Raw genomic sequence first — 23148 nt, forward strand, 5'->3', positions numbered from 1 at the left:
CACAACTTTGAAAAGCCCCTTTGCAAATTCGATATATTTTCATTAACAAAGATGCATCAAACTATTTCTAACTTCTTTTAAGTTCATTATTCTGAAGAGCTGCATCCTTGACCGAAAAAAGAATGTGTAGAACTGGGCTCCTGCCTCAGGAATGTTTTCACCAGCAAATCTGACCTGTCTCCTCTGCTGGTTCAGTAAAATAATCCTACTGTCAGAAATAATATACAAGACAAAAAACAGATTCTATGTAATTCAGTATGCAATAAAAGTTTTGAAATCATATTCTTTAGTTCACATGGTAATCACAAATTAAAAGGATGCTACTTAAAACCGAGTGATTTAGACTTAAAGGGAAAAATACTTCTACTCAATGCACAATATACTCTTTATGATATAAAAATATTTAACCATGTGATTGTTTCATATGGTTAAAAATTTAAATGTGACAAATTAAACTGTGGTCTTGCTATCAGATGGTTTGGATTGGTTTTCTATTATTAATAGTAGCATTCATTTATAACAAAAATATTTTGAAATTACTAAATTTTTATTGTTTCCATAAAGACTGCATATTACAATTCTAAAAGTTGGAGGTCATTAATACTTGTAAATAATAAAGCTCAGCACAAGGTGGCTCTTTTGTAATGCTGTAGAAAATTTAGTTCAAAAGGATCACTTTATCTAAACAAATTTCCCCTTTTGAAACATTAAGAAGACATTAGGGTCAATTCCAAAAGTATCTTAAATACAGATGTGATTAAATTATCTTGTATTTCCTCATATATATGTGACTTGCAATCATTACCCTATTTTCATATTAATGGGACTCTAAGATTAGTCTCTACTAAAAGATAAGTCTGTTGAGTATAATATCACTTGGTGTTGACAAGAACTTATGGGGTAATAAATAAGCCACCTTATCCTGAATATAAGTCCCTTTCTTTGAAAGTGACAAGTTTTCAAAGGGACAGCATGTGTTTTAAGAAAGACAAAGACATGGGATCCTTACAATTCTATAATAAGGCACTAAAATTTTATCTTTAACTTAATTTAAGACTCTTCCCAGCACTCTAAATTGCCAGTTATAATCTCATAATAAAACCTTTATATAACATTCAAATTCTAAATGGTCTTTACAAAAGTACCTGTTCATGTTTGTTAATGTTTGATCAGCTGATGGTGCACCAATTCTTTTATTACCGGCAAGATTTTTACCACCACTTCCAGTGTATGTAAATTCATCACCTCGGTCCTATAGAAAGAAAATGTTTTACTTTAAGATACCTAAACCCAAGTATAATTTCCTTGATTCTTATTTTAGAGTAAGAACAGCTGTTGAGGATACTATGAATGGACATGTTTTCTTGCAGTATCTACCAAAATCAGACAAAATTAGTGCAATTCTATGTAGTATCCCTTCAAGTTATATCACTTGACCTAAAGTTAAAAAAAGAAAATCTAGTTTCTGACATCTCCACACACTGATTCTCATGCAATATATGTAGTCAATCTGTACAGTTTCATAAGATGAGATCTTAAGGACTAGAGATATTATATGTAATTCAACTCAAGGTTAACTAAAATAAACACATCATTACTAGCTTGCAGGTTCTTTATAGATAATACTATTTTTATTAAAAACAAAATTTTGGAGGGGTACCAGGGATCAAACTTGGACCTTGTGCTTGCGAGCGCAGGCGGTTAAAAATTCTTTTTTGAGACTGGATCTCACTATGCAGTCAAGGCTGGCTTTGAACTTGCTATGCAGCCCAGGCTGGTGTTAAACTCTCATCAATCTCCTGCCTCCTTTGGCCTAGTGCTGGGATTACAGGTATGCAGTGCTACTTTTATGAACACACCATAACTAAACTCTCAGCTGTTACCTATACCACACCTAAATTTGCTGCCAAATAGTATTCAAATTCTGATGTTGACATCAAATAAATTTTATAAAGCAAGTTTACATAAAGACTCTATATTACAGTACTAATAGCATAGTAAATTCTCTACATTTTATATTTTATTAGTTCATCCACAACACAGTTAGATAAAATAGTCATTAAAAAGGAAATTGGAAAACAATTTGAAAAATAAAAGTAATATTTAGTATCTACTAAATGTGGAGAAGAAATGCCAAAAGGGAAGCTATATAAACCAGCTCCACTATTATTTCTGAAGTAGCTACAAATTATATGGACAATACTAAGACTCTAAATCAAAAAGTAACTCAGTATACTAATTCTACCAACGCCAACTAAGTAGTGATTCTTGTTTAATGTAAATCACTTTAATTAGTTCAGATTTTAGACAATAAAGTTTTAGCTGAATTCTTATTCCAGAAGTCAATTAGTTACATCTTTTCTTTCCCCCTTTTCTTTTTCACATATTAAAAACCTAAAGAGTACAAAGAGGTGAGGTGTGGTGACATACAACTGCATTCCTAACTGCTCATGAACCTGAGAGATTATAGTCACAAATTCTAGGTCAGCGTGGACACCTCAGTGAGACTCTGTCCCAAGAAATCTGGGCAGGGTGGCGCAGGATGGCACATGCTTGTAATTCTAGCACTGTGGGAGGTTGTGGCAAGAGGATCCCAAGTTCAGGCCCAATCTAGGCAATTTAGCATGGCCCTGTTTCAACATAAGGGCTGGAGATGTGGCTCAGTGTGTAGGTCCTGGGTTCAATCCTCATACTGCAAGATGTTTGGATGGACAGATGGATGGGCCGAGGAAGTAACTCAGTAGTGGAACATTTGCCTAGCATGTGCAAGGCCCTGGATCAATTCTTTTTTCTTTTTTTTTTGGTACCGGGGATCAAACTTGGGCCCTTATTGCTTGTGAGGCAGGTAGCGGAAATATTGAACCAAACTGCCGGCCCCAATTCTTAATGTATTTTTTTTAAAACTTCAGTAAAATTTAAGTGTGCTTTACTGCTCCAAAAACCCTGAATTCACTTATTGACCCAACACTGACACCTCTATTTTTAAAAAAAAATCAGGCATTAAGGAATTCCATTTTTTAAAAAATTTCATTGAGGTTATTCATACTTTTTAAGTATACAGTACAATTACATTCATCATTGGGATTTTGTACCCTTACATGACAGATCTTGGTTCTCATTTTAGGAATTTCATTTTTAATGTGTTCTGTGTGAGAAATTTTAGTAAGATCTAGAGCAGTCTACAGCACTTCTTAAATGCTTCACAGTCTTGACCACAGTTACTTGGACTGATTCCATTAACTCATAATTATTAAATTTTCAAATTAAAATCATAGGAATGTTCCAAGGGAAAAATCAGTGGGAATGAGAGCAGGATAACAGGAACAACATAGGGTGAATAACATTTAAAACACAGAAACAGAATCATTCCTGGTTGTTTTTCAGCCAAGAAAAGACCGTATCATCAAGGGTCAAGAAAAATGTTTAAGTCTGTCTATACTAACGCATTTACATTTCAATCATTGTAACAAAAAACTTTACATTATCATAGAAGAAAAAGATTTGTCCCACTGTCAGAGCTTAAACAACATCATTTCAGAACACTTTTCCTACGGAGAAATCATCGGCCTAAATTTGTTGCATTTTCTAGTCTACGATCTGCTAAACTGTGGCCCTAAGCCATAGCCTACAGATTGTTGCCTAAGAAAACCCACAGAAAGCAGCTGTATCTACATCAGGGATGCAATTTCCCAATCTCTTCTTCCAAGCTGCTACAGCAGCTGTCTTAAGATCACTGGGGTGTCGCCACTCCAGGCATCAACCTCATCTCCCAGAACCTCCCCATTCCAATCTTGTCAACCTTCCTAATAAACCATCTTAAAGCACAATTAAAACTCTGTCACTTCACCTTGATTTTTAGCAGTTTCTATCTTCTACAGCCTTTATGTGCTTCCACAAATGGGTACTGAGATCACCTACCTTGCCCTTGCTACATATGTGGGGACAGGCAAAGCATTTTACTAGCTATGGTTCATTTAACTCACATCACGACCAAGAGGTAAGTGTATACACCTGATTTTACAGGTAAGGCAGAGGTTCAGGAAGTTGCTTAAGGTCACATGGTTAGGAAGAGATGGTTCCTCACACAAACAGCATGATTTCAGAATCTTAGGACCACTGTGCAAATTACTTCTCCACCAAATATTAACTAATGTATTAGCAGGTACTCGAGAAGTGTTTTTGTATTCATTCATACAAACAGGACAAAACTCACTGGCTACATAAATGTTATACCAAATTTGAGTTTAACAACAAATTTCCTCTTGAATCAGAAAAGCTTATTCAGTTTCCCTCACTTATTTCTGTAACTATGACCTATCTAATACAGATAAAAAGGTTTAAAATGCTTATAAAATGTATGAACACTTCCAGATACATTTTAGCTGGCAATTTAATCCTACATGTCATCTTAGTTCAAAATTAAAATTCTTCTTTACAATATTTAATTAGATTTAATTACTTCGAAAAAGTAACGAAGATTCTGTCCCTCCTGTTTTAATGTTTTGAGTAGTAACTATACTTAAAATGTGGAATGAAAGGAAGTGAGAACACCCACTCCTCCACTTGTGGCACTCATTTTCAGCATTTCAGAAACAGGTTAGGTGTACTTCATATATTTAAAGTAAGAATTTGCTCAGCGTATGTAACTAACATTTGAGTCTTTTTAATGCTTTTTACGTTTTTTTTTTGGGTGGGAGCAGTACTGGGGATTGAATTCAGGGCCTTCATTTTCAGTTACTTACCCAGCCCTTTTTAATTTCAAGATGGGGTCTCACTAAGTAATTACATTGCCTATGCTGGGTTCCAACTTGAAATTTTCCTGTCTCAGCCTTCTGCAGTGCTGGGATTATACACACACATGTGTCATCATGACTGATTACATTTGAATCTTTCTAATGTGCCTAGGATTCCTAAAAATTTTGCCAAAGTTTCACAAACAACATAAATCAGATCCTAATTCAAATATGAATGCCCAAATAGTAACGACACTCCACACTTTTGAGTTGCTGTTTTACTGATTTTAATAAAATCTTTTCTATTTCTGAAAAATACTTAGATACAGCTTTGAAATATCTATTTTAAAGGAGTAAAAAAAGAATTAAGCTGAATGTTTTCAAGTTGTTTCTGCTGCATTAAATGCACTGTCAATTTGCCTATCAGAAAGACAGTAAACCTTTTTGTCTGAAAATGTACAATTGTCTTCTCCATAGCCACTTTAATTAACTATATTAATTGTTCCATAAAAACATTAATCGTTAATTATCCCATTAAAAATAATTTTTAAAAAAGTCTAGGAGAAAATACTTAACAGCTACATATCCGATAAATGGCAAAATTCACAAATTTTAGCTATAACAGCTAAGAATTACTAATGCAGACATTTTTCAACAAGTGAATGGTTACACTAACTATAGTTCAACCTCCATACCACAAACTAATCCTCCACCACACACACACACACACACACACACACACACGCCTTGTTTTTTTCTGTACCAGGAATTAAACTCCAGGACCTTGTGCTTGCTAAATCCCTGACCCTAAAAACAAATACACTGATACAAGTCACAACGTCTGGAGAGTCCACATTCAAGGGAATGTATAAAGAAGTGAGTCCAAAAGGTTACGAAGTGCTTTATTCCACTTATAAAAATTCCTGAAGTGACAAATTATACAGATGGAGAAAAGATTGTTACTGGTATTAGGACACAGCATAATGGTATTTTTACACTTTCTCCTTGCTCTATGTTGTAACAGGCTTATGAAGTTCTACGGGCTGACTATAATTACAGTAAAATCTGGATCTGGGAGAATAATTTGTTCCACTCATAATCCAATGCACTTGTATATCAAAGCAGCAAAAGCAAGCGAGTGAGCAAGAAACCAGTTATGACCATGTGATGTCTGGCATGACATACTACTCCAATGGAAGACATTGCTCGTTTCTCAAGTTAAAATTTCTTAGCAATGGTTGCTCATCTTGCAGAACACTTGCAGACCAACTTACTCCCGATATAAGGTTTGACTGTATATATAATCTTTATATTTTTGAAAAATACTGAAGATACATAATAGAAATTATGATAGCAGAAACATTAGGATTTTGTGTGAATGCCAATATCCTGGTTGTGATACTGTATTACATGGAGTTTGACAAAATGTCATCACTGGGAGAATATGGGATGGCTATATTATTTGTAATGCTACAATTACTAATTGTGAATCTACACTTACCTCAAAACAGTTTTAAAAGCTGAGCTCTGTAATCTATTTTCTGTATAACTTACCAAATGTAAACAAGTCAAATTAGTACATGAAGATAAAGACACTGCCAGTTTTTCTCTTATTGGTTGTAGAACACTGATTACACCAACATAAAACTATGCTCAAAAGAGATAGCAGTGTTTGCTGAATCACAGACAAAGCATTTATAGTTTTCTAAGTAATTAAGATAGGTTCTAAAAAACAAAGTCAAATCATGACTTACTACTTCATCTGCAAATCCACCAGCCAGGACAAGAGAATAAGCCCCATCATTACTGCGACCATGAATTCCACCGACATGGGGCCTATGCACACCTGCTTCGCTCACCTATAAAATAAGTAAAAAGAATCTCAGAATACCTCTGAACAATTAAGTTACATTTATAAAAAGCTTCCACATATATTACTGAGTCATGAACCCAAAGAACCATGTCTCACCGAGTTCTATCTTTTGGTCTCTCATTTTAGTTCTCTACAAACAAATCCTAAAGGGACTAAGGAGACAACCTGAAATCTGAGTAGGCCTACAACTCTGTTCCATAATATTTTTAATAATCATCATCCTTAAATATCGAATAGCTTCTCTGGTGTGAATAAACTATAATAGTACGTAAGATCCTAATGAGATAACTGACATTGTGAAATAGGAAGAAAAGGGCTAAAGGTGTAGGGAAAGTGGGAAGGGTAGGAGAAAGGTAATAAAGGAAAGAAAAAAAAAATAGGAGAAAATGTAAAAATGGAAATTAAATGTTTGTAAATGGGGAGGAGAAGAGGAGGTGAAGGGAGGGCAGGGATAAGAGGAAAAAATGAGAACCAAGACCTGTCATGTAAAGGTACAAGATCCCAATAATGAATGTAATTGTACTGTATACCTAAAATGTACCAATAAACTCAATGAGGGGGAAAAAAATCATCATCTCAGGTAACTGGAACTTCCAACCCAACTCGGGTAAAAGAACACTCACTACCTGTGGTCACAATCACCTCCCTTATTTCTCATTTTTCATTATGGCTATTACCTATCCAGACCGTCATGTCATTATGCAGGTATCATTTTACCCCATTCTTTTCCTGTTATTCCTCAAGGCATATGGTCACAAGGACTCTTAATTCTACTTCCTAAATCCTTCAAATCCATCGTTTTTATTCCTACTGCTCAATCTTAATTTGAGTCATGTATGCTTACATCAGACTTATTTTGTTGCCTTCAGTTTTGCTCCTTTGAACCTACCCCATCATAAAAGAATATCTGTTTGGAGAAGAACTGTGTTTGACTTTCAGTGCTTAAAATATATTAAATGATCTTAAGAGTATTCAAGTTCCAGTGAAGAATTATATACTGCCCTCTGTCAATTCTATTTTTCCAGCTTTACCTGTAGTTGCCCCATCACGCATCCTATAAGTTAGAGCCAAAATTACTCAACGTTACTCAAATATGAATTTCATTTCTAGTTTAGTGATGCTATCCTACTTCAGTATCTTGGATTTTTTCATATATTCTGAATTCTTTCTCACTGAAACAAGTACCCCTCCCTTTCCATACTTCACACTTTCGGAGAAAGGTATTGTAAAACAACTGTTCTTAGTAAAAGAAGCTGAAATTCAAGCTTACGTGGTAAGCTTAGACAAAACACTAAGCCAACAAGAAACTAATAATAAAAACAACTGAAACTGGGAAAGCCGTAGCCCTTGCAAATTCCAGATATTTTAGCAGGAGGCAGAAGCACTTGGTTTCCCTACTTCACCAATCACGGTAAAAATAAATTTGTTCTACTATCTCTCATCCCCTAAAAGGCATAACCATTCTGCTACACGTTAAATCAATAACCTCAGTCATCTTGGAGTCTTAAACCATATAAAAAAGGGCCTTTTAAAGGTGGGGAATGACAGGGCTGGGGATTTAGCTCAGTGGTTCCGCCACCCGCCTCACAAGTTCAATCCCCGGTACCAAATGAGAGAAAAAAAAAAAAAGAAGTTGGAGAATGATACATGATACATTTTATATATATATATATATATATATACACACACACACACACACACACATACACATATATATATATATATACACATACATATATATGTATATATAGTGAGACACACACACAAAGGAGCAAAAACATTTATACTATTTTATTATATTCTATTTATAACATTTTCCTGTACTTATAGATCAAAAGTCATAAAAATACAAACCCTAAATAGCAGTTCAAAATTCTGACATAACTATTTCAAGGATGAGAGGACAGAAAGTACTAAGCTAAATATCCATCTTCCATAGAAGGAAACTAATAAAACTAAAATATAAAAGAAAAAAACATGTTATTTAAAAGTAAAGCCATAGTAAAAACTAAAATTTTATCTCAGAAAAAGAGAAAACGGGGATGAAAAGCAGAGTGGGTTTTTAAAATAAAAATCACATATTATTTAACTTTTCAAGCTATGTACAATGTCTATTTTAATTTTAAAATCATATCAAAGATCTAAGTACAATGGATCACTAAATATTAAAAAGCAGCCTTAGTTGAAGTCGAGAATCCTAGGCATCTCTGAAAACTGTTCTTCTCCAGAAATTGTTACTTGCATACTAAGTTTTCCATGATAACATTAATCTTCTAAAAATGAAATTAGGAATGAGTTAACACAGCATCTGCCTGAAGCAGCAAAGAGAAACAATTTTATTCTTGGAATAGCTAGTACACTTCTTTTGATTTTTTTTTTTTTTTTTTTTTTTTTTTTTTTTGGTAGGGGATTGAACTCAGTCAGGACCTTGTGCTTGCAAGGCAGACGGCAGCCCCAATGAGCTAAATCCCTGGCCCTACTTCCTTCTGTCTAATACATACTTTCACTGAGGATAAGCCTCGAAGAAAACATTCAAAGTAGGCTTAAATTTTCAATGACATTAAATTAGAATTTACCAACTGACTTAAAGAGAAAATTAATATTTCAAATATTACATTTTTAGTAAGAAAATTCTTTTGAAAGCTTAATGATGAGAGTTAAGCACGGGCTGCAGCCAGGAAAATGGCGGACAGAATGGTGGGAGAGGAGAAGCCTGAAAAGCCGAAGCAAGCTGGAGCCGCTGGTGTAATGGAGGGGAAAGTTCCAGTCGCAGTGCTCAAAAACAATCAGCTTTAGAAGAAGCTGCAGACCTCCCAACAAAGCCTACAAAGACCTCCAAGTTTGCATTTGCCATAGGTAGTCAGACAACAAAGAAAGCATCAGCAACATCCACCAAGCTTAGATCCAGTAAGCCTAAAGAAACTGTTCCAACTCTTGCTCCAAAAACCCTTTCAGTTGCAGCTGCTTTTAATGAAGAAGACAGTGAACCAGAGGAAATGCCTCCAGAAGCGAAGATGAGGATGTAGACTACTGGAAGGGATACACCAACATCAGCTGGACCAAACTCTTTCAATAAAGGAAAACATGGGTTTTCTGATAACCGGTAGCTATGGGAACGAAATATAAAAATCTCATCTTGGAAATGTCCGGGACAATTAAATGATGTGTTTTGAATTGGGGTGTGCGGTGGATGTAAAGTTAAAAGGAACAGTTTCCTTTTTTATAGAATGGTATAAGACTCTTTGGAGCTGCATTTTTTTCTTTAAGATTGTCTGGTACACTAATAATGAGAGTTTGAAATTAGAGGTAATTTATGTTTTATATACAGATTTCAAGACATGCTAATTTTGTAGTTTCATGTGATTAGTTTCCAAAGATTACCGATAATAAATCAGAAATGATACCTGTTTAAGAAATGCGTATTTTTTTAGACACAACTATCAGCACATTAAAAGAGGGAAGCAAAAAATTACCGTCTGTTTAAAACTGTAAGCATTTACTCCTAAATTAAGTTCCTCATTACCTAAACTGTCTGGCTCCCAGAAACAGTCTTGTAAGAGAAAGGGGGGAGTATCATAGTGCAAAGAAAATGTTGCTGGACTACTGACTGAAAGAAAATTTAGATAAAATTAAAAGTTCTTTCCTATGGGAATTTGTTTTGTTATCATATTATTAGGTACTGCATTGCTATCAGTGGATACAGATGCTTAGCTCCTTTACAAAAAGTAATTTTTAAAAAAAATTTCTATGTGATGTATCAAGTATTTGAAATAGCCCATTTCACTTTAATGGTCTTGTCTACCTTTGTTAGTCTACAAAGAACAGCCATTTGCTACCAAAGTAAATCAGTATTTCGAATGTGCTTCTCTTGGTTTTTGTTTATTAGCTAGTTTCTGTAAGCATTTCCATCAGAACTTGAGGCACATCACAAGGAAGCAGTTTCTTTTAAAATATGAACCACCACCAAAAATCTAAATGCACATACTGCTTAAGTATTTGGTTGGTTTTATTTTTTAAAAGGTATAAGCAACAACAACAACAAAATTTAACATTGTAGAAATGGAAAAAAATAAGATGCATTTTCTGTAACTTTATCTACGTTTTTACATTACTAAGTTGTTAAAATCCAATTTGAATTGAACTCGCTACAGGAATTATTAGAACAATTATATTGTGTATTTTAAGTGAATACATACTGCCCACCTGCCTCTCATAAGCATATTGTAGGTACTAAAAATAAAAGGAAAGAAAAATGCATCTTAAAACGCATTTTATGGAATTATCACATATACGTTAAGCTTTGTGTACTGCAGGGTGTTTTGTTCTGTATTTCTGTATTATATCTGAACTTTTTAAATGTGACATTTTTGTATTATATCTGAACTTTTTAAATGTGACAGTTAAACACATCTTTGAAAGCATAGTCACAGACAAAAGAAAAATGATAAACAGTGATTTCCTTCAGAATTTCTACAATGTTAAATCTGGAGGCAGCTTCAGACTATTTTATTGGTGGTAGCTACTTGCTGATCTTTTTTAATAGGTAGTAACTCCAGATTAGAAACCTGCGCATATGCCTAATAAGTTGTTCTTTTACATTAAAGTTTAGTGCCCCAAGTAAAACAATGGAAATGTATATAGAACTACTAGTTCTTACATGATTAAATTCTATCAAGATGAATGAATTTAACTTTTAACTTTTATGCAGGCAAACAATTCATTTTTGTCCATTTTACTGTTTGTTAAAGTAACGTCCCTCTTCTATACTCTTTTCTTGACCCAATTGAAATACTAACCTAAGGTCAATATGAGGAGAAAAATGACTGAGATGAATGTCTTCATTAAAATAACCAATAAATTTTGTCAGATTAAAAAAAAAAAAAAAAAGAGCTAAGCCTGGGGGTGCACACCTGAAATCCCAGCACTCTGTGAGGCTGAGACAGGACAATTCCAAGTTTAAGCCCAGCTAGCTGGACAACTTAGCAATACTCTCTGTTTCAAAATAACAAAGTTTAAGGGAGAAGGGATCCTGGAGATAGAGCTCAGTATATAAGCCCTGGTTTCAATATCTAGCCTTGCTAGAAGGGAAAGGTAAGGTGAAAAGAAGGGAGGGAAGGAAGGGAGTGATATTAACACCATAACTATAAAGAACAATAAAATAAACTGGTAAGAAAGCACAGCTGATGCCTAATTCTGTGATAAGCATTCCTCCTTCTACCAAGTGGAATACCATGTGCCATTAACAAGATCCAACTTATAGGTAATGCATGTTAACACTCCTTTAATTTTACATAAACCCATTTTACTCTTTCAACTAAACCAATTTAAAAACATACCTGAACTCTAAATCTCCAAGTTGATCCAACAGGAATACCAGGAATAGGTCCATAATGATTAGAAGGGACAATAGTACATTCTTTTGTACGGCCAACACAAGCCATGCCCTGCAAGTTACAAAACAACCTATCTGAGAAATCAATTATGTTAAATCTTAATTAAAGAATTTAATTCTCAAAGATAACACTGAAACCTATTTATATGTAATTTCTTTATTTTTATTATTATTATTATTTTTGGTACCGGGGATTGAACTCAGGTCCTTGCGCTTGCAAGGCAGGCCACCGAACCGTTGAGCTAAATCCCCGGCCCCTATATTTATATGTAATTTAAATGTCACCAATTTCCACAACTATATTATTTAATTTTTTGGCCATAACTACTACTTGCAGTAAAACTTTATATAATGTAACTTGCTACTGGGATAAAAAAAGGTGAATTTCTTCTTTACCCTGCCCCAATCTCTCCGGCTTTCAGTACTAGCTGAAGGCATCTTTGCTTTCTTTTTACTCATCTTGAGTCTTTCACCAGCCTTTACAACCTCATTGGAATCAGTTTTACAGCAAGGACAATACCTTAAAAGAAAAAAGAAAAATTTTGACAATACTGTATTCAGACTAATAACAGAATAAAAATCTTCATAGTTTAAGTGCAAGTTAAAAGATGTATATTACTTGAGGTATATTTCAGAGCTTCAGCTGGCATTAAACTTCTAAAAATATTTTTATGATTAGGCTGGGTGCAAAAACATTCCTATCATTCTTTTAGAGATTTTAAAATTATAAATCCTCAAACTGAAATCAAAAGTCAGATAAAACTGTAAGAACTGCACTATAATCTTATCACTGTGACAGAAGAAATTTTAAATTCTTACCACTGACACAAAAGTACAAATAAATGATGCTTCTTCTAGACCAAACACTGAACTAAGCAATGGATATATCTCCCTGCTAATGTGGCTTTTAGAATTCTCAGAATCGAAAATATACAGTCTCTCATAACAACTGTGCAAGATGTGAGGGATTTTGACTTCTGCTAGTGTTATTCCTATCTCTATTTTAATTCCATTTGTTATCATAAACTGTATTAAGTCCTTTGTAAAAATACAGGTATATTTCTATAGACAACATTAGGACAAAGTGCTTACAAATGTAACAAATACTGTAACACATAGATAAGGAATAATGAGTATATGTGACTACTTTTTTTTTTCTTTTTCTTTTTTCAGAGCTGAGGATTGAACCTAGGACCTAAGGTATGCTGAGCAAGTGTTCTACCACTGACTTATACTGCCAGTCCTCTTTTTCTTTTATTTTCAGACAGAACCTTGCTAAACTGTCCAGGCTGGATTCCAACTTGTAATCCTCCTGCTTCAGTGTTCTGAGCCATTGGGAATACAGGTGAACCCAGCTGAGATGAGGTTATTCTTGGTCAGTGAGGAATGGAAACTTTACCTACCAGTTAACCTGGTTGGCAATACAGAAGAGAAAAATGTAGATAGTTCCATCCCTGAAGATGCCAAAATTATGTCTGAAAAGGCATCAAATACAGCAATTTAAAAATCCTTTCTACTGGGTAAGGTTGTGCAGGTCTATATCCCAGCTCCCTGGGAGGCTGAGGAAGGAGGACTATTAAGTTTGAGGCCAATTTCGGCGATTCAGTGAGCTCCACCTCTAAGTGAAAAGGGCAGGTGGTATACTTCACAGGTAGAGCACTTGCCTAGCATGAACATGGATCTGAACTTAACTCTGAGTCACTCCTCAAAGCAAAAACAAATAAATCTTCTACTTGGGAAGTTATGAAAGCTTCTGAAAGTTAACTTGTTCTCAACAGAGTATATTTTAACTTATATACGCACCTTCATAATTATAATTACATTAAAGAGTGTGATTAAAGCCAAGTACTACCTGTCTGATGAGAAAATGATTTCAAAGATTAAATACCCAGATATGATTTGAAGAAAGAGAAAAGATGACTTAAAGTCAAGGTGTTCCAGGTGGAATGAAGCATCGTGATATGAATTTAGAGATATTCCACAGAGTAATGTAAGACTATCCGCCTAAGAGCACACCTGGAAATGGTTCCTTTAAAAGTTTGGAAGGCGTTAATTGGTGCTGGGGACAAATACTTGTGATGAAAATGCTTACACACTGTACGTAAGGTAAAGTTATTATGTACAAGGAAAGAACTTTACATAATGTGAAGTACTATAATGTAAATTAAATAAATCAGCATTATGTGAAAAGAGCAACTAGAAATGGTATGTTTCTTAAACATAGACAAGAAAAGCACTCCAGTCAAGGGAACAGTTAAGTATAAAGGTCCCGAGGCACAAAAAGAACTGCTAAGTGTGCTGGGGATTTAGCTCAGTGGCACTGCGCCTGCCTTGCGAGCGCGAGGTCCTGAGTCTGATCCCCAGTACCAGAAAAAACAACAACAAAAATGAAATCATTAAGTGTATAGGAATATAAATACAAATATAATTGAAGTTTAGTAAGTAAGCAGACTGAAGGTTAATAAGCAAACAGGCTGGTGATAAGCAACAGAGTTAAAAGAAGAGATAAGAACCAGACCCATAATAAATACTAACCATTTGATTTTATTCTAAGCATAACACAAAAATAGTAGGGGCTTTAAACAGACAAGTGAACTTGATTCGGGACTTAGCAACATCATCCTTTCGTTATAGGGGGAAGAGCAGCCAGTGAGTAGCGTGGAAACAAAGAGAAGAGTATGTATTACAGAAGCTTGGGTAAGAGATAGTAGTTTGGATTCAAGTGTAAAAATGGAGAGTTTATGGAACATTAACAAGTTTGATGATGTATTACAGTTGGAACAGGTAAAGGGACTAAGGAAGAAAAAAAAAAGATGAGTTTAGCTTTTTGGCATGAACAACGTGATATGACCTTATTTACCAGAGGCTGGAAGAGGAACAGGATTTTATAAGTGATTGTGAAAATCAAGAGCTCCATATGGGCTGACTTTGGGATACTGGTCAAGTAAGCAAATGCATATAAAAGTATAAAGCTCAGGAGAGATTAGATTTTAAGGCAAAAATTCAAAATAATACATTAGTATTTAAAGTGTCATGACTAGGTGAAGTCATTAAACATGAAAACAAAACAGGGAGTGCTTTAGGGATACTGAAACTTGGTTAGTGAGGCAAAAACACTAGTATGGCCAGAGAAGCAGGTGAAAAATTACGATCATATAAAATCTAAAGAAACAGAAAGCAGGTGAGCAGTTTAGTAAGTAAAGGACTGACAGGCGATCACTGGATTTGAAAACACTCTAAGTTACCTATAGGCTCTACATAAGCACATAATGAGTCAGGCTAAGGAAAGCCAGACTGGGGTGCTGAGGTATAAATAGGAGGAAAAGAAATGGGAATAATTGGTGGAGGTAGCTTTTGAGCAGGTTGGCCATGCAGGGAGCAGGGAAGCAGTTGGTGGGAGAAATGGAAACAAGGGAAGTTTGTGTTTTGAAACTTCAAGAGATTCTAGGATGGTAGTCAACACCGATCTAGTAATGGCAAATTGGAAAAGGAATTACCTGCAGGACCAAATTCTAATTTTAAGGCCATGAGAAATGTTTGCATCTGTAACTTTAAAGGAAGTATGATTTCTACCATGGAAAAATTCAGTGTGACCATGCAGGTGAGTAGTAAAGGTGCCAAGAAGTAGTTATATCCCTTCCCCCTTTCTCTCACCCTTACAGCCTCCGATGTAATACAGCAACCAACCACCTAACAGGCCGAGAAGAAGGCAAAGGAAATAAGGACAATCTATTCTTTACATTGGTATCAGCTACCCACTTCTTACATTATTATTTCCACGTAAGTCGTACATCTTTAAAACACTCGATGGCAGCAATTTGTCACATGGTTTAAAAAGGGAAAAATAGTATTCCTTAATATGGTATTTAATGTTCATTAAACTTTGGGCACATTTTCCCAGTCTTGCTTCTAGAAGTTTGTTGTCACTGTGCTCGTTTTTCAGTGGCTAAGACTATGCAGAGAAATTTAGATTTCTGACCAATATTTGGCCTTGGAGCTTTGGCCTATTCATCAATGTTATAGGATTAGAAATAACAATACATGTAAGCACTCTATCAAAGACTATCATATAATATATACTCAATAATAATGAGGGGCTGGGGATTTAGCTCAGGGTGAAAGGTCCTGAGTTCAATTCCCCATACAAAAAAATTATAATGAATACTATTACAGAATATAACAGGAACATCTAACATAGTGTGTGTGTGCGCGTGTGGGGAGTGTCATCCAGAAAGGCTTATGAAGAAAGTTACTTTTAAATGAGAAGCTGAAGAATGAGTAGCATCTCGAAGCTAAACATAAGAGGAAAATGCTTCCAAGGAAAAAATCTATCAAGTGTAAAAAGTCAGAAGAAAAAGAACATGATTTGCTTCAGGAGTTGAAAGACATTTAATCTGGCTAGATTGTTGATGAGATCTAGCTGGAGAAAGACCTAAAGTATATGTAGGAAACTACCAAAAAAAAAATATGCAGGATTCTGTAAAGCAACATAAAACCTTGAACCAAAAGAGTAACAGTCATATTTACATTTGAAAAACTATATTAGAAAATGGATGATAAGGACTGAACTAGCGAACACTTCAGAAGTTGTTACTGTAATTAGATAGTTATCAATGCCAAGTAACCACTAGATGTACCATTATAAGCACTTTAATACATATAATGTATTTTTAGAACTTTGTTTTTGGTGATCAAATACACATTTCACATTTGATTCTCCATAAAATGAGAAAAACAAACAAAACCCTCATGATCCTACCAGTATTCTTCTTCTGGGATTTTATCCAAGGGTGGATTCAAACAGTAGATATGATACGCCATATTACATTCATCGCAAAGAAGCTGCATGTTGGGGTCACGTTTCTCACCACATTTATGACAAGAGCACGTATGACATTTCTTATCTGGGTCTCCACCACACAGGTCACATTCAGGGTCATTCTTCCCTGTTAAAAACAAAATTATAACAACTCTGATCTTAAAATAATGTTTATATTTATTAGTCTCATAAGGAAAAATCTACAAAAACAGCATATAGCTTTTTTTAAAATAAGGAACCAAAAACAATAATCAAGTGAGAAAATTAAAACATGACTAAGCCTTATCCCAAGCTTATTAAATTAGAATTACAGGGATGCAGCTCAGGTCTATGCAGTGAAAAAATCCAATGGCAGCAAATGTGAATATATACTTTTGCCTTAAAAGCTGTATTATATAGACACACCCCTCTCTTTAGAGTTCCCCACATTGCACCGTGATACTCAAGGGCAGTGTTGTGAACTTAGGGCACCACTAGATATTCTAAAATTTCAAGGGAAATATAATTTGTTGAATAAAGGTATGCAGTAAAAGTAATTTCTTTTTGCTTCTTTTGGCTTTTGAGGTACCACGAAAACATTACTGAGACATTAATATGGTTCAATGAACTAGGAAAGATTGAGTAACTCTGTACAAGACCTTAGAAAAATAACCTTATAATCTTTCCACTCAGAGTATAAAGTAACACTTTGGGTTTTATTCCTATTAAAACAAAATTAATACTATTGATAAGAATATAGAGAAAACGGCACAGTGATGGTGAGAATGCAAATAGATAATCATTTGAAAGACCATTTGACAACTGTCAGAAAAAGTTAGGTTCTTTTATTGAAAGGTATTTTTTTTTCTTCCTATTGTTACACTGAAAATAAATTGATGTGGTCTATAGTTTTAAGACTTCCAAGTTATTCACTCGTCAATAAATAACAAAGTTTCATCATGTATATCACATTAAGTCAAAGCTTTTAAAAATTCCATACTTAAAAACTTTCCATCTGCAAATGAAAGAGGATGGGCTCCAGGCTTCTCAATCTTGAAGATTTCTTCTACAAATATTACCCTGCAGTCATTTAATGTTCCCTCTGAACCTCTGTTTAAAAAAGGTAGAAAAGTTAATTAACATCTAAAGCAAAATCTACACAATGTCAAATACTAATTAGAAGTCAGGTTGGAAATTCATCAAATTATACACTTACAAACAAACTGGGATTACATCTATGCCAATCTTCTTAATTTTTTTTTTTTTTAACATAAGGTCTCACTATGTGGTCAGGCTGACCTTTAATTCACAATCCTCCTGCCTCAGCCACCCAAGTGCAAGGATTACAGACATTTGCCATCATACCTAGCTATCATAGCAGGGAGAGTTAAAAAAAATTACTTAACATTCAAAGTTAGGTACAGATTTATAGGATCAGAAAAGAAAATGCACAGGAGGCTTCATTTCTTAGATTATCTGGCAATAAACAGCCTAAATATTGCATAAAATGGTACCCTATTAAAATGGAAAAGTCAAACATATTTCCAATAAATACAGAGGACTTCTAGCCCCCTCTCCCCCAAGACCATTTCTTAAAACCAGTCTTGACAGACATGGCAGAGCACACCAGTAACCCCAGAACTCTGGGCGGCTGAAGCAGGAGAGTCCAAGTTTGAGTTCAGCCTGGGCAACTAAGCAAGGACATGTCAAAACTGAAAAAGAACTAGGGTATAGCTCAGCGCAAAGGCCCTGGATTCAATTCCCAGTGCCAAAGCCACAGGGTATGTGGGGTGAGAGGGATGAGGAAAGGGAGCGAGAAGGGGACTTTCAAATACAAAGTCGCAGTTGTTACTCTCAATTTATATCTATTTGCAAATATGTAACTTTTCTACCATGATAGGGCTTGTGTATTTGTCCTTCAGCTGTGAGCTTCTGCTGTACATTTTGAAGGTACATTAGATGTGCACAGATTACACTATTTTATGAAATATATCTATCTCCTGTAATATTGTGTATCAACTTTTTTTGCTGTTGTGGAGACTTTTCCCCTTCTACCATTTCTTTTAAAACTTTTGCTGGGCGTGGTGGCGCACGCCTGTAATCCCAACACTACGGAGGCTGAGGCAAGAGGATCGCTAAGATCGAGACCAGCCTGGCCTACCTAGTGAGTTCCAGGTCAGTCTCAGCTACATAGTGAGACCCTGTCTCAAAAAAAAAAAAAAAAAAAAAAAAGTCAAATACCCAAATAAAGAATGCTACATAAATGGATAGTTTAACCAACTATAGGTACACATCTTTTGAGACGAGGAGCCATGATGGAAAGCATAACAATCAAATGCCCCAGAAGCCCTTGACAGGTCCCTCCCAATGACAACTTCTTCATAAACTCCTGAAAGTCATGTTTACCTAACTTTTCTTCTGTAATCACCTGTCTACCTCCATAAGCATAAGGAATAATCTTGTGTTTTAAAAGTCTATCTAAACATTCCTAGATCATTTCTTTCTTCCTGGCAATTTGTTCAAGAATTCCAACCACTAGCGCAGATTTCTTAGTCTTGATTAAGGTAGCTGCATTTCCAGTGTGATTAAAACAGCCTTTTTTGGTCATCTGTATTCCCTGTAAAACTGGCAAGTACATACTAACATTTTCTGTACAAATTTAAGAGCAATGGATACATATATAATTTGCACATTGGTCTTAAATTACTAGTCATTATATACTACTATACTTTCTTCTTTATGTCCCTCAATTATCTGTTGGGAATTGAATACAGGGCCTCCAGAATTCTAGTCAAGCATTCCTCCACTGAGCTACACCCCTCCCCAAGTCCTAGTTCTAACCGCAGAAATATTATGTTTGTCACCTTTCTTTATATCAAATTGTTTACTCATCTTGGTTGCCCAAACTGAGTTGAGATCTCTCAGTAAAGATTCATAAAAACACTATCTCAGTTTTTATGTCTTAATAATGGTTTATTTATATACCCTTTACACTAGAGACTAGATTGGCTAGATATAAAATCTTTGGCTTGCCTCTTGACTCATGCTTACCTTTCTGAATGCTTCCTTACTGGAAACGTTATCTTGTTCCCTATTTTTTCTCTCTGCCACCTTTGTATGTAATTTGCTATTAATCTTTTCCTTTTGCTCACTTTTAAAACAAACTTCCTGAACTTTTAGACACTAAGATTTACTTTGCTTTTTTCAAAGTTTATATCCACAGAGATCCTTTTAAGTGTTCAAAAATTTGTCAGCTAAAATCTAACCAGATAGAAAGCACATCAGTGGTTGCCTGGGGCCAATGAGGTGGTGGGAATGACTGTAAGTGGGGCCTGTAAAAACTTTTGGGGACGATGAAAATGTTCTTAAATACAATGCTGGTATGAATGCATACCTTGCTCAATGTTCACTGGATTAAACACTTAAAAATCAATTCACAAAGTCTAACCTCACTATCTACCATGGGTTAGTCACAGGATGCCTTTACCCCTTATGAAGATCCAGATGCTCAAATCCCTTATATAAAAATATTAATTTTTCATCTACATATAACCTGTATATATCCTCCCAATATTTATATGTTCAGACTTATAATACTTAATATAGTGTGAATGTAAATAGTTGTCATTCTGTATTGGGGAGTAGGAGAAGGTCTACACTGGGAGCTTCTTTAAAAGTAACTTTAATTCATAGTTGGCCTTCATTACTATATATTATTCCTCAAAATGATTTTTTAGAAGATTATCATTGTTTTCTGAGGTTTCTTCTTCTGTAGTTCTTCATTCCCCTATTCTGTTTTTAACTGGATGTTTGTCTCTCAATCTGGATTCTGTTCACACTGGTTTGTTCTCAATACAAGGATTTGGAATGCACCTTTAGCTGACTTGAGAGTTTATAGGGCTCCAGTTCCATCAGAACTTACTGAAAATGGTTTCTGCCAATCCAATTTCAGATGTAGACGCCTACCTTTGCTGCTGTTCCTCATCTATTGCTACATTAAAAAAAAAAAAAATCAAACCTAGAAGCCTACAATAAAATTACCTTGCTTTCCGTGGGTCAGAGTTTAGCTTAATAGTTCTGACTTAAGATCTTTTATGCGACTGCAGTCAAGCTCCTGGCCAGAGTAGCTGGCTCATTTGACAGGTCCACTTGGGAAGTATCAACAGGCTACCTAAATAGCCTCACGGCACATGACTTCCTCCAAAGAAACAGACCCAAGAGTAACTGAAACAGATGATGCTACCTTTTTATATAACCAAACCTCAAGGTGTTATACTACCACTTTTGCTATATTCTACTTATAAAATACTGGCGGAACTGCTAACAGTACTAGAAAGAAATCATTGGGGATTATTTTTAAGAGAGCTATCTTAACTACTAGTTTCTTTTCTTGGGAGTTCTTGAGCCCACCCATTGTACATTCTACAGCTACTTTCACTTCCTCTTACACAACCAGTGATACCACAGGGCTGGCAGCTTCCTGGTGCTCCCAGCTTTTTGGAATTTGTGGGGCACATCATAGCACATCGTTTGTTGTAGATGATATCTTAGTTGCTTTATGTTTTTATATGGGCATTTGAGAGTAAGTCCAGGATGCCGCCAACTTCCTACAATTCCCATTATCCTTCATTTCTCCTTGTAGAACTACTTGTTTTTTAAAACAGGATATAAGGATAAAAGACAGGATGATTTCAGCCTGCCTTTACATGCATGTTGATCTTCAGCCTCCCAAATAGTGGGATTACAAGCATGGACCACCACACCTAGCTTGTGACTTTAAGTATTCTTTTGTGTAAGCTGTTTCAGGATCACTGTTATAATCTAGTTGGTTCATCTGAGTTTTTAGACTATTTAATTCATATACAGCGAATATAATGGCTGTTGAATCTGATTCTAATATTATTAAATGTTTTCTATTTTATCTAACATCTTACTATATATTTTCTATTTTATCCTTTCTACTCTTTTTATCTATTAAATTTAGTGGTACATTTTACACATACAATACAGTTACATTCATCATTGGGATCTTGTACCTATACTTGATTTATCAGATTCATATCTTTCCCCATTCCCCAGGCCTCCCTTCAGCCCCTCCACCCTTCCCTGTTTACAAAGACATTGTTCCCATATTTTTCTCCATTTCACATATTTCTTTTCCTCTTAACCTTTTCCGTACCCCTCCCACTTCTCTACTCTTTTAGATTTTTCTTCCTATTACACACTATCAATTATATATTTTAATCCTCATTTACACTTTTACTTTTTCACACCAGCAAAAACATTTGTTATTTACACGTGACTTATTAATCACTTAACAGTATAGCCTCACTGTGCATCCATTTAGCTATAACTCTCTCATTTGTTCTCTATGGCTGAGTAGTATATTCCATTTTATTAAAAAACCACATCTTTATCCAGTCTCCAGGTGATGGGCAATTAGGCTGTTTCTAAGTTTTTGCTATTACAAACTGTGCCACTACAAACATGGGCAAGCATGTATCACTGTGGTATGATTCTTTTAATTCTTTGGAAAGATACCCAGCAAGGCAATAGCTGGGTCAAATGGGACTTCCAATCCTAGTTCTTTGAGGTATCGACATATTGATTTCCACAGTGGTCGCACCAGTCTGCACTCCCATCAACAATGAAGAAGGGTTGCTATTTCCCCACAACCCCACCAGCATTTGTTATTGATATCTTGAAAGCAGTCATTTTTACTGGGGTGAGATGGAATCTCAGTGTTGTTTTAATATGCATCTCTCGAACGACCAATGATGTTGAACGCTTTTTCATACAATTATTTACTGCTTTTACTTCTTTGTCTGAGAAATGTCTGCTCATTTCAGATGCCCATTTTTGAATTGGGTCTTTGTATTTGGGGGAGTGTTTTTTAAAATTCTTTATATATTCTAGATAGTAGACCTTTGTCTGAGGAACAACTGGTAAAACTTTTCCCATGTCGTGGGTTGTCTCTTAGCTCTGCTTATGATTTCTCTTGCATTGCAGAAGTTTTTGAAAAAGATGAGACACCACTTGTTGATTCTTTGCGCTAGTTCCCACACTGCTCAGGGTTTATTCAGTCTTTTCCTATGCTGATATCTTTAAGAGTTCTACCTATCTTCCATGAAGTTTAGTGTTTCTTAGTATTTATATCTTTAATCTACTTGTATTTTAATTTAGTGCAAGGTGAAAGACATGAGTCTACTTTTAATCTTTGACAAGTTGAAATCGTTTTTCCAATACCATTTATTAAAGAGGCTACCTTTCCTCCAGAGAGGGAGGCTCCTTTGACAAAGATGAGTTACATGAGTATATCAGGAGATGTTTCTGCAACTTATAATCTGTTCCA

General features: G+C 35.2%; 1 protein-coding gene and 1 pseudogene across 1 annotated transcript in view; one reads left to right on the plus strand and one right to left on the minus strand.

Annotated features, from left to right (window-relative positions):
- The window catches only part of Uhrf2 (ubiquitin like with PHD and ring finger domains 2), a gene marked incomplete at its 5' end in the record, with an annotated part of 75226 nt that overhangs the window by 10075 nt on the left and 42003 nt on the right, over positions 1-23148 (minus strand). The window contains 6 exons of the mRNA XM_010610723.1: positions 1146-1252; positions 6488-6592; positions 11943-12050; positions 12395-12518; positions 16758-16944; positions 17797-17906. Of these exons, the coding sequence (XP_010609025.1) occupies positions 1146-1252; positions 6488-6592; positions 11943-12050; positions 12395-12518; positions 16758-16944; positions 17797-17906 (741 nt within the window). The remainder of the gene's footprint in view (positions 1-1145; positions 1253-6487; positions 6593-11942; positions 12051-12394; positions 12519-16757; positions 16945-17796; positions 17907-23148) is intronic.
- Positions 9078-9981, plus strand: LOC117283839 (annotated as a pseudogene).

This window comes from Fukomys damarensis, unplaced genomic scaffold, assembly GCF_012274545.1.
Source record: "Fukomys damarensis isolate Sample0158 unplaced genomic scaffold, DMR_v1.0_HiC HiC_scaffold_31, whole genome shotgun sequence".
NCBI classification, from domain to species: domain Eukaryota; kingdom Metazoa; phylum Chordata; class Mammalia; order Rodentia; family Bathyergidae; genus Fukomys; species Fukomys damarensis.